Source organism: Somniosus microcephalus, chromosome 3, assembly GCF_052327205.1.
Source record: "Somniosus microcephalus isolate GS21.2 chromosome 3, FLI_Smic_1.0, whole genome shotgun sequence".
Lineage (NCBI taxonomy): Eukaryota > Metazoa > Chordata > Chondrichthyes > Squaliformes > Somniosidae > Somniosus > Somniosus microcephalus.
The window spans coordinates 355,615,974-355,628,219 of record NC_140989.1 but is presented as its reverse complement, the minus strand read 5'-3'; the positions used below and the strand labels follow the sequence as shown (position 1 = coordinate 355,628,219).

The 12,246-nt window shown below is 46.3% G+C and overlaps 1 protein-coding gene across 3 annotated transcripts in view; it reads right to left on the bottom strand.

Annotated features, from left to right (window-relative positions):
* Positions 1-11,863, bottom strand: part of st6galnac5a (ST6 (alpha-N-acetyl-neuraminyl-2,3-beta-galactosyl-1,3)-N-acetylgalactosaminide alpha-2,6-sialyltransferase 5a) — a 62,409-nt gene extending 50,546 nt beyond the window's left edge. For 2 of the 3 annotated variants that reach the window (XR_015077739.1, XM_085983447.1), the window contains exons 1-2: positions 11,649-11,863; positions 11,173-11,367 (exon numbers count right to left, since the gene is read on the bottom strand). Coding sequence is in view for 2 of the 3 variants with exons in the window: in XM_085983447.1 (XP_085839573.1) it covers positions 11,173-11,367; positions 11,649-11,663 (210 nt within the window). In the remaining variant the exon portion in view is untranslated. The remainder of the gene's footprint in view (positions 1-11,172; positions 11,368-11,648) is intronic. The other variant, XM_085983448.1, reaches the window with a different exon arrangement.
* Between the last annotated feature and the right edge of the window lie 383 nt (positions 11,864-12,246).

Below are 12,246 nucleotides of genomic sequence, written 5' to 3'. Positions count from 1 at the left end.
AAATTATACAGATAGTCCAGCGCCACATAAAAAATACACAGATCTCAATTGTAATTGCTGGAACGACACAAATCCTTAACAAGACCTTGATGAATATGTTAATGACAATTCTTCTATCAAGATTCTCTCGTATCAATTAGCATCGATCTCCGTAGGGAAGCTCAGAATTCAGTAATAACCCCTGGTAGTGCAAATTGCTGGGCATATGCTTGTCTTTTTAACATAAAAAAAGTGTGTACCTTAGACGTGTTGGTCCCAGACATACAGACAGGGAACAAGTGACAGTAATACAAAATAGAAAGGTGATCGCTGATGATGTGATTGCTACAGGGACTAGATAACGTAAACCATGACAAGCTGTCTCACCTTGTCCAGAACAGTAGAACCAGAGGACACGGCCTGCGCTTGAAGGGGGGGTAAATTCAAAAATAATCTGCGGAAACAATATTTCAGTGAGCGAGTGGTCAATCTATGGAACAGGCTCCCCGGGGAGATGGTGGAAGCAGTTAGTATTGATTCACTAAAATGCAAACTAGATCAGATTTCTTTCAGAAAAATTATATTTTGATGCACAGTCTAGGAATAATTTGAGACATGACACGTGGTAAGTGCAGCGTGCCTGGGAGGAACAGGTGACTTTAGACCTATGGGGGGGAAAATTGGGTATCGCCCATTTTGGGGCGCTAATATCGGCCGGGCGCTAATTATCACCTCCAACTGCAAAATTCGCCTCTATCGCCCTGGAGGTGATTTGAGCACTATATCAGGCACTACACACCTCTCTTAAGGCGCAAATGTCGGAGAGCGAGGCGCTACCTCAGAACGCTACCGAAGTTCAGCCGATGCCAATTACCATGGAAGCCAGACAGACTGGCGCCATCCAGTTCTTAAAGGGGCGGGGCCATCTTGCTGGCCAGCCACACCCTGCTCATTGCAGCCTTGAATCTCGGCCTGGGGAGACCTCTAAAGCAATTGTGTTGGAAGCACTAATGGAAAGGCCCAGGGAAAGAGCTCAGTACTTAGGAACCTCAAAAGTGGTGCTGAGGGCCAAAACTCCTTAGGACAGCGTTAAATCTCTCCAAATGTCTCTCTCCCTCTCAACTTGCGTGTACCAAAAATTTTTCCGGCAAGGCAGGAAGCACCCGCCTTTAGATAGCGTTCCCCCAGCCCCTTCTCCACTTGAAAACGTTCCCCTCTACCTGTCGTTGCTTGCGGCAGGCGCTAAGGCAGAGGGTGCGACTCAATATCCAGTCCGGGGCGCTACCGGGGCATTGCACGCTCGATTGACGTCACGATCTGCGGGCGCAGGGGATCGTGGCAGTAGTGTGTAGTGCCGCCGCAAAATGACTGATCAATTTCGTGAGCGGCGCTAAAATCGCCGCGCTCAGGCGCGAAGTTCCTAACGCCCCGTTAGCGCCCCCCTGGAGGCACTAACGGGAGGTGCTAGCCTACCAAATTTTTCCCCCCTGGTTCCCGAGACTCTCCACCCCAGGGGTTTTCCTCACCTCATGTCTGGCTCTGTTGTATACGCGTTGATAGAGATTGATTGCTATGGTTAGTCAACAACTCCAATAATGTTTTATCATGAGACTACCAGGTTGGTAGAAGGTGAACGAGATGGACCTCAGTATTTTTCATCCAGCAATTCCTATGTTCGCTGGTCATTGGCAAGTGAGGTGTCTGGAATCCCACCCTTCCCTCTGACACTTTTGTTGCCTGATTATAATGTAAAGGGTACTTCATTAACAAGAGTGCACTGTACATCCATCAGTATAATCGCTATAATGTGGGGAGAATACAATCCTCCCCCCCCCCCCCCAAAAAAAATTAACTACATTTGCGCAAGAGGTTTTGACATTGAGTTGAGGTGTCACTGAGGTCGGAGGCGGTGTAGTGGGGTGCTAGACACTGGCCTGTGTTTGAATCCAACTGAAGACCAACGGGATGAAAACCGCTGCTGTCTGCCGGCCGTGCAATGAGTTTGAACCATCTCCGTCCAGTGCCTGGTGGGCACGAGCCCACAACAGGGGACCGCCCCGAATTCAGCTATCTGACTCAGTGTGGCAAATGGAAAAATGACACACGAGTATATCAAGGGCACCCCTCAGAGGTTGTAGCTAAAGTATGCTGTTGGGGGCAGGTACAGTAGAGTAGTGTTAACCGTGGCTCAGTGCGTGGCACTCTCGCCTCTGAGTCAGGAGGTCATGGGTTTAAGTCCCACTCGAAAGACTTAAGCACTGATGCTCCAGTGGAGTGCTGCACTGTCGGAGGTGTTGTCTTTCAGATGAGATGTTAAACTGATGCCCTGTCTGCCCTCTCAGGTGGACATAAAAGGTTCATTTTTTTTTTAAATCGTTTAATAGGCCTAGTTCAAACAGTTCATAATTTTGAACACTTTTAATCATATCCCCTCTCAGTCTTCTCTTTTCAAGAGAGAAAAAGAGCCCAGGGCAGTCAGCCTTTCCTCGTACGCCATTCTTTTAAATTCTGGGATCAACCCTGTAGCGTTTCTCTGTATCCCCCTTCAATAGCCTGTTTGAAATAGGGAGACCAAAAGCTGCACGCAGTGCTCCAGATGTGGTCTTACCAGGGCCAAATACAGTTTCAAAATGGCCTCTCTGTAACGCCCCTTTCTATGCATCTCAACATTCTGTTTGCTTTTTTTAAATCAACTTCCTGAGAATAATGTGCTGATGGTTTTAGTGACCTGTCCACTGATCGAGCTAGTCAAGATCCTTTTCAATGTGCGCGCATTTAATATTCAACATTTGCCACTTCTCCCAATTTGATATAGTTTGCAGATTTGGACACAATTCCTTAAGAACATAAGAATTAGGAGCAGGAGTAGGCCATACAGCCCCTCGAGCCTGCTCCGCCATTCAATAAAATCATGGCTGATCTTCGACCTCAACTCCACTTTCCTGCCCGACACCCATATCCCTTGATTCCCCTAGAGTCCGAATATCTATCGAGCTCAGCCTTGAATATACTCAATGACTCAGCATCCACAGCCCTTTGGGGTAGAGAATTCCAAAGATTCACAACCCTCCGAGTGAAGAAATTCCTCCTCACCTCAGTCTTAATTGGCCGACCCCTTATCCTGAGACCTGCCTCTGAGTTCTAGACTCTCCAGCCAGGGGAAAACAATCTCTCAGCATCTACCCTGTCAATCCCCCTCAGAATCTTATATGTTTCAATGAGATCACCTCTCATTCTTCTAAACTCCAGAGAGTATGGTGGACTACTCATTGAAATCTACTCATCACTTCCTCTAAATCATTTGTAAAACGTATAAACAACAGCAGCCTCGACACTGAACCATGTGGCAACCCCACTGGTAACTGGCTGCCAACCAGATACCAGCCCACATACGATTACACATTGTTGTCCATCAACCATTTACCAATCCATTCTGATCTAGTCAATGGGTATTGGATCTTATATAGTCACCTATTACGTGGGACGGTATCAAATGCCTTCCTGAAATCCGGTAGGCAACATCCACTGTCTCTCCGCTATCTACCAGGTCTCTCGTCTCCTCAAAGAAATCCAATTCATTAGTCAAGCGTGACCTCCCACTCCTAAAACCATGCTGGCTGTCTCGGATTAGCTCATGCCCTTCGAGATGATCCCTGCTATTTTCCCTCATAATACTTTCAAACACTTTCCCACATCAGTAGAAGTGAAGCGTACAGGTCTATAATTTGGTGGTTCATCCCTCGCCTCTTTTCTTTGAAGATGGGAGTAACGTTTGTTACTTTCTCATTCCCTGGGAATTGGCCCGAGTCCAGTGACTCCTAAACAATATTCGCAAGAGGACTTGCAATCGCTGCACTCTTAGGTACAGGAATCAGCCATGCAGCCCCTCGAGCCTGTTCCTCCTCATCGACTGGCCGACCCCTTATCCTAGTTCTAGACACTCCAGCCAGGGGGAAACACCCTCTCAGCATCTACCCTGTCAATCCCCCTCAGAATCTTATATGTTTCAATGAGATCACCTCTCATTCTTCTAAACTCCAGAGAGTAAAGGCACAATATACTCAATGTCTCCTCATAGGACGACCCTCTCATCCCAGGAATCAATCTAGTGAACCTTCGTTGCACCGCCTCCAAGGCAAGTTTATCCTTCCTCAGATAAGGAGACCAAAACTGTGCCCAGTACTCCAGGTGTGGTCTCACCAAGGCCCTGTACAATTGTAGCAAGACTTCCTTACTCTTATACTTCAACCCCCTTGCAATAAAGGCCATTTGCCTTCCTAATTGCTTGCTGTACCTGCATGCTAACTCTCTGTTTCCTGTACGAGGACACCTAAATCTCTCTGAACACCAACATTTAATAGTTTCTCACCATTTAAAAAATATTCTGTTTTTCTATTCTTCTTACCAAAGTGAATAACCTCATATCTCCCCACACTATACTCCATCTGCCACCAGACTGATACCTGAGATGGCAGGAATGACGTATGAGGAGAGATTGGGTCGATTGGGCTTATATTCGCTGGAGTTTAGAAGAATGAGGGGGGATCTCATTGAAACTTATAAAATTCTAACAGGACTAGACAGACTAGATGCAGGAAGGATGTTCCCGATGGCGGGGGAGTCCAGAACCAGGGGTCACAGTCTAATGACAAGGGGTAAGCCATTTAGGACAGAGATGAGGAGGAATTTCTTCACCCAGAGAGTGGTGAACCTGTGGAATTCTCTACTACAGAAGGCAGTTGAGGCCAATTCATTAAATATATTCAAGAAGGAGTTAGATATATTTCTTAAGGCTAAAGGGATCAAGGGATATGGGGAGAAGGCAGGGACAGGGTACTGAATTTGGATGATCAGCCATGATCTCACTGAATGGCGGAGCAGGCTTGAGGGGCCGAATGGCCTACTCCTGCTCCTATCTTCTATGTTTCTATGTTTATTGCCCACTCACTTAACCTGTCTATATCCCTTTGCAGGCTCTTTGAGTTCTCCTCACAGCTTACTTTCCCACCTAGCTTTGTCTCATCAGCAAACTAGGATACAATGCACTCGGTCTCATCATCTAAGTCATTAATATAGATTGTAAATAGCTGAGGCCCCAAGCACTGATCCTTGCGGCACCCCACCTGCCAACCTAAAAATGATTCGATTATCTCTATTCTCTTTTTTCTGTCCACTAACCAATCCTCCATCCATACGAATATATTAACCACAACCCCATGAGCCCTTATCTTGCATAGCAACCTTTTATGAGGCACCTTATCGAATGTCTTTTGGAAATCCAAATATACTACATCCACTGGTTCCCCTTTATCTACCCTGCTAGTTACATCCTCAAAAAACTCCAATAAATTTGTTAAACACGATTTCCCTTTCATAAAACCATGTTGACTCTGCCTAATCATATTATGATTTTCTAAGTGCCCTGTTACCACTTCCTTAATAATGGGTTCCAGTAATTTCCTGACAACTGATGTCAGGCTAACCGGCCTGTAGTTCCCAGTTTTCTCTCTTCCCTGCTTTCTTGAATACATTTGCTACCTTCCAATCTGCTGGGACCATTCTAGAATCTAGGGAATTTTGGAAGATCACAACCAATGCACCCACTTTCTCTGCGGCCACCTCTTTTAGAAGCCTAGGATGTAGGCCATCAGGTCCAGGGGATTTGTTGGCTTTTAGTCCCATTAATTTCTCAAGTACTTTTTCCTCCAATGATCTTAATTACTTTAAGTTCCTCACTATCATTAGCCCCTAGGTTCCCCACTATTTTTGGTATGTTTTTTGTGTTTTCTTCTGTGAAGACAGATACAAAATATTTGTTTAAAGTCTCTGCCATTTCCTTAATCCCCATTATAATTTCTCCTGTCTCAGCCTCTAAGGGACCAATGCTTACTTTTGCTGCTCTCTTCCTTTTTATATACTTGTAGAACCTGTTTTTATATTTCTTGCTAGTTTACTCTCATATTCTATTTTCTTCCTTTTTATCAATTTTACCATATTTATTTATTCAAATGTTGGGAGGACTCGTAAAAATCAACATTTCATTGTGCAGCACACACGTCTGCTGCATATATGACAAATAAAATTGAATTGAATTGAATTGAATTTTTTGGTCATCCTTTGCTGCTTTCGAAAGCTCTCCCAATCCTCAGGCTTACTACATTCACAACATTATAAGCCTTTTCTTTTAATCTAATACTATTGTTAACTTCTTTAGTTAGCCACAGATGGATCACATTTAATTCTCAATGGAATGTATATTCGTTGAGAATTATGGAATATTTTTTTTAATGTTTGCCACTGCTTATCTATCGTCATATCTTTTAATTAATTTCCCAATCTACCTTAGCCAACTTGCCCCTCATACCTATGTAATTGGCTTTATTTAAGTTTAAGACTCTGGTTTTGGATTTAAGTATGTCACTCTCAAACTCAATGTGAAATTCTATCATATTGTGATCACTCTTCCCCAGAGTTTCCTTTGCTACGAGATTACTAATTAACCCAGTCTCATTACACAATACAAGATCTAAAATAGCCAGCTCCCTGGTTGGTTCCACAGCATATTGTTGTAGGAAACTGTCTTGAATGCATTCCACGATCTCATATTCCAGACTACGGCCGGGATTTTGCTCACCTTGGCGGGTCCAGGGCGGGCGATATCGGTGGTGGGACCCTACCCCGCTGCTGGCTCCATCCTGCTGCCCAAAATGATTTTCCCTTGATGGAGCTTGTTAAGCCCGCCCAGCGCTTTTGCCGGCCCAATTAGAGGAAGTGGGTCTGGTGAAGTCTTTTCATGATGCGTCATCAGCCGGTTTCCTTAAAGGGACCATGGCCAACTTTATTTTGATATTTGTGCTGTCAGTGTTGTGTTCTACAGCATTGAGGTGCTGCAAACACTGGCAGTCACTGCACAAAGGTGCAGGCCTGCACCCAGGCTCTCCCATGACTCCCTGATGGGTGGAAGACACCTCCCCAGGAGACCAACACAGCCTGGTTGCACATTGCAGAGGAGGGCACAAGTAGGGGTGTTGTCAGGAGGACCTGGGTGCAGTGGCGCAAACATTTCAATTATCTCATTAGATCACGAACGTTAGTTCAAAGCCACACTCACCTTCATCCTGCTGTGCCTCTCATCACATCCCCATCACTCGGCCTTCCCTTCCATTCTGCAAGTTTATTAATGTCCTCCTGTAATTTATTGCAGCCCTCCTCAGTATTGACTATCCCCCCAATTTGGTGTTATCCGCAAATTTAGAAATTGTGTTTTTGATTCCAAAGTCTAAATTGTTAATGTAAATTGTGAACAGCTGCCTCTGCCTTCCCTACCCTACTCCTGCACATCTTTATTCACACCAACTTACCTTGCGCCTCCACCCATCCCTCTCCATCTATCAACATTATCACTTCCCCATCTCACTAGCCACCCCTCACACTCACCCTCATCCTAGTGCCATCATACTACACACAAGGGTAGCCACTTATGTGCTTTATGCAATGTTCATGTAAAGTTTCTGTTAATGAGCTGGCAAGCATTGAAACCTTTATTTTCAACACTTTCTGTTCTTAGACAGATTTGTGTGCACCTTTGGAAGTGGCTTAGTGAGTTGCAGTGAATGGTGAGACATAACGGTACCCCTCGCAATGGTGGGGAGTGTGAAAGGAATGGCTTGGACATTGTAGGGATGCTTTATGGTGTTGGTGTGGGGTGGTGCCAGCCTGGTGCATCATGTGGCAGCCAGGGAGTGCAGCATCAAGTGAAGTAAATCTGGCCATGGTGAGGCCATCCCTGGCATCCCGGGCAGCAATGTGGTCGGGTGCTGATGCCCTGTGTCCTATGCACCATCAGGCGATTGCGGAGAAGGTTGGTGTTGTTGTTGGTGCTGCTGGTGCGGGGGCTGATCGTGGTCGGATTCTGAGGACCAAGGTGAGACAGTTTAAACGGCATCCATGTTGATGGAATAGATGGCAGGTGAAGTAGAGATGACAGAAGCATTCTATCAATGGTGAGAGAGTTCTTTCAATGAGGTGATACAGGATGGAGAGTGGAAAGCCTGCAAATTCTGTGCTGGAAATGGACTGAGAAACAGCTTGTGTCTGAGGAAAGTGATGATCTGTCAGGTGGGAGTTTTTACTGTACACTTGAAGCTGTCAAGTAATCAGCTGGAGCAATGGCCACTGAACTCCCGCCTCAGGTTGACAGCTTTGGTCCCCGAACAGCGTGGTTCCCGTGGCCATGAAGTTAAAGTGAAAAGGTAAGCTAAAAAAGCCTGTTAATGATCTGGCCAGGCAACATCCATGGAGAGAGAAACAGAGTCAATGTTTCAGGTCGAAGAGCCATCGTCCTGAAACGTTGACTCTGTTTCTCTCTCCACGGATGTTGCCTGGCCTGCTGAGTTTTTCCAGCGTTTTCTTTTGTTATTTCGGATTTCCAGCATCCGCAGTATTTTGCTAGCCTGTTAATGATCTGTCAGCTAGAGGCTAATGAGATTAAATCGGTCACCTGCCGCTGCCTGTCGGATCTGCTCAGCGCTGACAGACCCGACATTGGGAAAGGAACGTGTCGGCGGGTTGACAGCGGGGTCTGCCCCTGTTTTCTGACCCTTGTTATTTCTTATCTCCACCCAGACTGATTTTACTTCCTGATCTTTTGAGCCAAGATGCTTCCTCACTCTTGTCCTTATGTCATCCTTTATTATCAGAGCTACTCACCCCCTCCTTTTCCAAGCTGCCAGTCTTTTCGATTCCCCCACTAGAGGAAATCATTTCTCTGTATTTACTCTATCGATTCCCTTTATCATTTTAAACACCTCAATTAGATTATCCTCAACCTTCTAAACGCAAGCCAAGTTTATGCTACCTGGTCGCAATTTAACCCTTTATGTCCTGGTATCATTCAGGTGTAACCCTAAACCCAATATATCTTTCCTGAAGTGCGGTTGCAATGTCGGAGGTGCCGTCTTTCGGATGAGATGTTAAACCAAGACCCCGTCTTCCTGCTCAGGTGCACGTAAAAATTTCCAAGGCACTATTTTCGGCCGGTGTCCTGGCCAATATTTATTCCTCAACCAACATCACTAAAACAGATTGTCTGGTCATTAGTGCCTTATTAGCACCTCAGTACTGGAGAATCTGCCGAGATTTTGTGCTCTGAAGTGGGACTTGAACCCTTCTGTCTCAGAGGCGATAGAGTGCTGCCACTGAGCCACGGCTAACGCCTACAGTCACGGAGACAGAGCTAGCACAGGTCCAGGGCACTCACAGAGTAGAAACGGGAAGCAGAGAGTGAGTGGCACTTGGGGTAAAGTAATGCCAGCCTAGTGACAACTGGTCCAAGAAACCCCCAACCAAGAGACACTGCCACTCTCAGCAATTTTGTCACGAGTCACTTGCTGTAAGCAGTAATCGGCATTGGCGGCTGTAGCATCTTGGCAGAGGGCATTGAAAAAGAATTGAGGCTGGGCTACTATCTGTGTCAGTGCTCCTGGGCCAGAGATTTAAAGATAGGTCGATCCTGATTCCCACTCCTGATCCTTAACCTGTGATCCCTGCTGGAAACTGTGCACATATGGGCATCAGGTGACAATAGAATCCGCCCACCTCCATTCTGATGCCCTCTGCAGTTGAATAGCCCGCTGACACTCACCGTTTAAGCCAGTGGTTTTCAAAGTTCTGTGCGTGTGTGGGGGCCCCTGCAAACACTGACTCCCAGGGACCGCCCTCCCCCCACCCCCTTGTAAATAGTGACGTACCCAGGGACTCCCTGGAAATACTGACATGCTCCCAGGAACCACCCCTTGCAATTAATGGCATATCCAGGGACCCCCCTGAAAATACTGACACTCCCTGGGACCCCCTGAAAATACAGACACACTCCCTGGGACCCCCTGAAAATACAGACACACTCCCTGGGACCCCCTGAAAATACAGACACTCCCTGGGACCCCCCTTAAAATACTGACGCACTCCCTGGGACCCCCTGAAAATACAGACACACTCCCTGGGACCCCCCTTAAAATACTGACGCACTCCCTGGGACCCCCTGAAAATACAGACACACTCCCTGGGACCCCCCTTAAAATACTGACACACTCCCTGGGACCCCCTGAAAATACCGACACACTCCCTGGGACCCCCTGAAAATGCTGACGCATTCCCTGGGACCCCCTGAAAATACCGACACACTCCCTGGGACCCCTGAAAATGCTGACGCACTCCCTGGGACCCCCTGAAAATATTGACACACTCCCTGGGACCCCTGAAAATATTGACACACTCCCTGGGACCCCCTGAAAATACTGACACTCCCTGGAACCGCCCCTTGCGATGAATGGCATAGCCAGGGACTCCCCTGAAAATACTGACACTCCCTGGGACCCCCTGAAAATATTGACACTCCCTGGGACCCCTTGAAAATACAGACAATGAGATCATGCCTGATCTGTACCTTAACTCCATCCACCCGCCTTGGTCCCATATCCCTCAATACCCTTGCCTAACAAAGATCTATCAATCTCAGTTTTGACATTTTCATCAATTGACACCCCCTCACCCTCAACAGCTTTCTGGGGGCGAGAGTTCCAACTCTCCACCACCCTTTGTGAGACGAATGACTTCCTGATATCACCCCCTGAATGACCGAGCTCTCGCAACGACACACGCCTGGGGTTCCTTTGTAAACAGCGACACAGTCCGTGGGGACCCTGTCGAAGGAAGGACGTTTAATAGTATATAACCAAGTTACAATTAGTCCCACTCCCCCGCTCTTTCCCCAGAGCCCTGCAAATTTTTCCTTTTCAAGTATTTATCCAATTCTCTTTTAAATGTTACTATCGAATCTGTTTCCACCACCCTTTCAGGCAGTGCATACCTCACTGCATAAAAAAAATCTCATCTAACCCTCTGATTATCCCTGCTAATTATCTTCAATCTGTGTCCTCTGGGTGCCAACCACTGGAAACAGTTTCTCCTTATTTACTCCATCAAAACCCCCTCATAATTTTGAACACCTCTATTAAATCTCCTCTTAATCTTCTCTGCTCTAAGGAGAACAATCCCAGTTTCTCCATGGAACCGAAGTCCCTCGCCCCCTGGTACCATTCTGGTGAATGGGTTGTACCCCTCCTTTGGAAATGAACTCGACGTGACACCGGCCAGCCCGAACCCCAGCCGGACGCCTCCCCCCCCCCCCCTTACCTTGCGATCGATGAAATTGATGTATCCCGTTAGCACTGGTAGCGGAGGTGGCTCCGGGCGCCCGTGTGTCTCTCTCCTCGTCCCCTCTGCGCTGTATGACACCAGGGAGCCGGCACTGCGATCACTACTGGAAGTGTACAGAACCAGCAGAGTCCCACACGTGGAAATCCCCAAAAACACTAAGATTAGATGTCGCTAAACAAACAAACAAACACACACACACACACACGCAAAAAGGAAAATTGCAATGCATAAAAAAATCAGTTTGGTATATGCATTAAAAAAAATCCCGTGCAAAGTGAGTTTTAAGAGGCAATATTTTTGCACACTATTGTAACTGTTTAAATAATCATTTCTATTAAAAGTTTAATGTACATTCACCAATTTAACACATTCTACATTCTAACCTGCAGTGCACGCAATGCAAATTAGTAATTTGCATCCAAACTGCAATTAACAAATAGTTAAAATATTACCACCAGCTTCTTCATTATGCTGCTTTGCTCCTGGGTTCTGATCCCATCTCTCTACCTGTACCTCTCCATCAGCTGGTTCTTAGGCAGGGAATATACAAGGAATCACACGCTCATTCTGCAAATGTTGCACTCGATGCGATGGAGAGCATGCTGCTCTTTCGCTGACTGAGAATCTCACACTGTTGCCTCTCTCTCTCTCTAGCACCATCTCACCGCTTCCTGCTGCAGACTCAACCCTCTAGACTTGGGGAGTCGAGAGGACTCCGCTGGGTCCCAGCGCCCGACCTCCTCTTCAGGCTCGCCAGTAAAGTTGGTGGTTCCACCCTTCCCAGACTGTGGAGTCAGTATTGTCTACCTTGGTTTAACCAAATTCAAATTCAAATTCAAATCGCTTTATTGGCATGACAAGGTACATCTTATGTTGCCAAAGCATCGAAAAACATTCATGGTTGTACACAAAAATACAGATCTATCCATACAGTGTATAAACAGATATATCCCTGAGTGTATAAATATACTTTCATACAATTTATATATACTCTTTTCTTATATTTAGTGGTTGTCCCTCTGTTTATGGCAAGCTGTAACATAGAGTGCC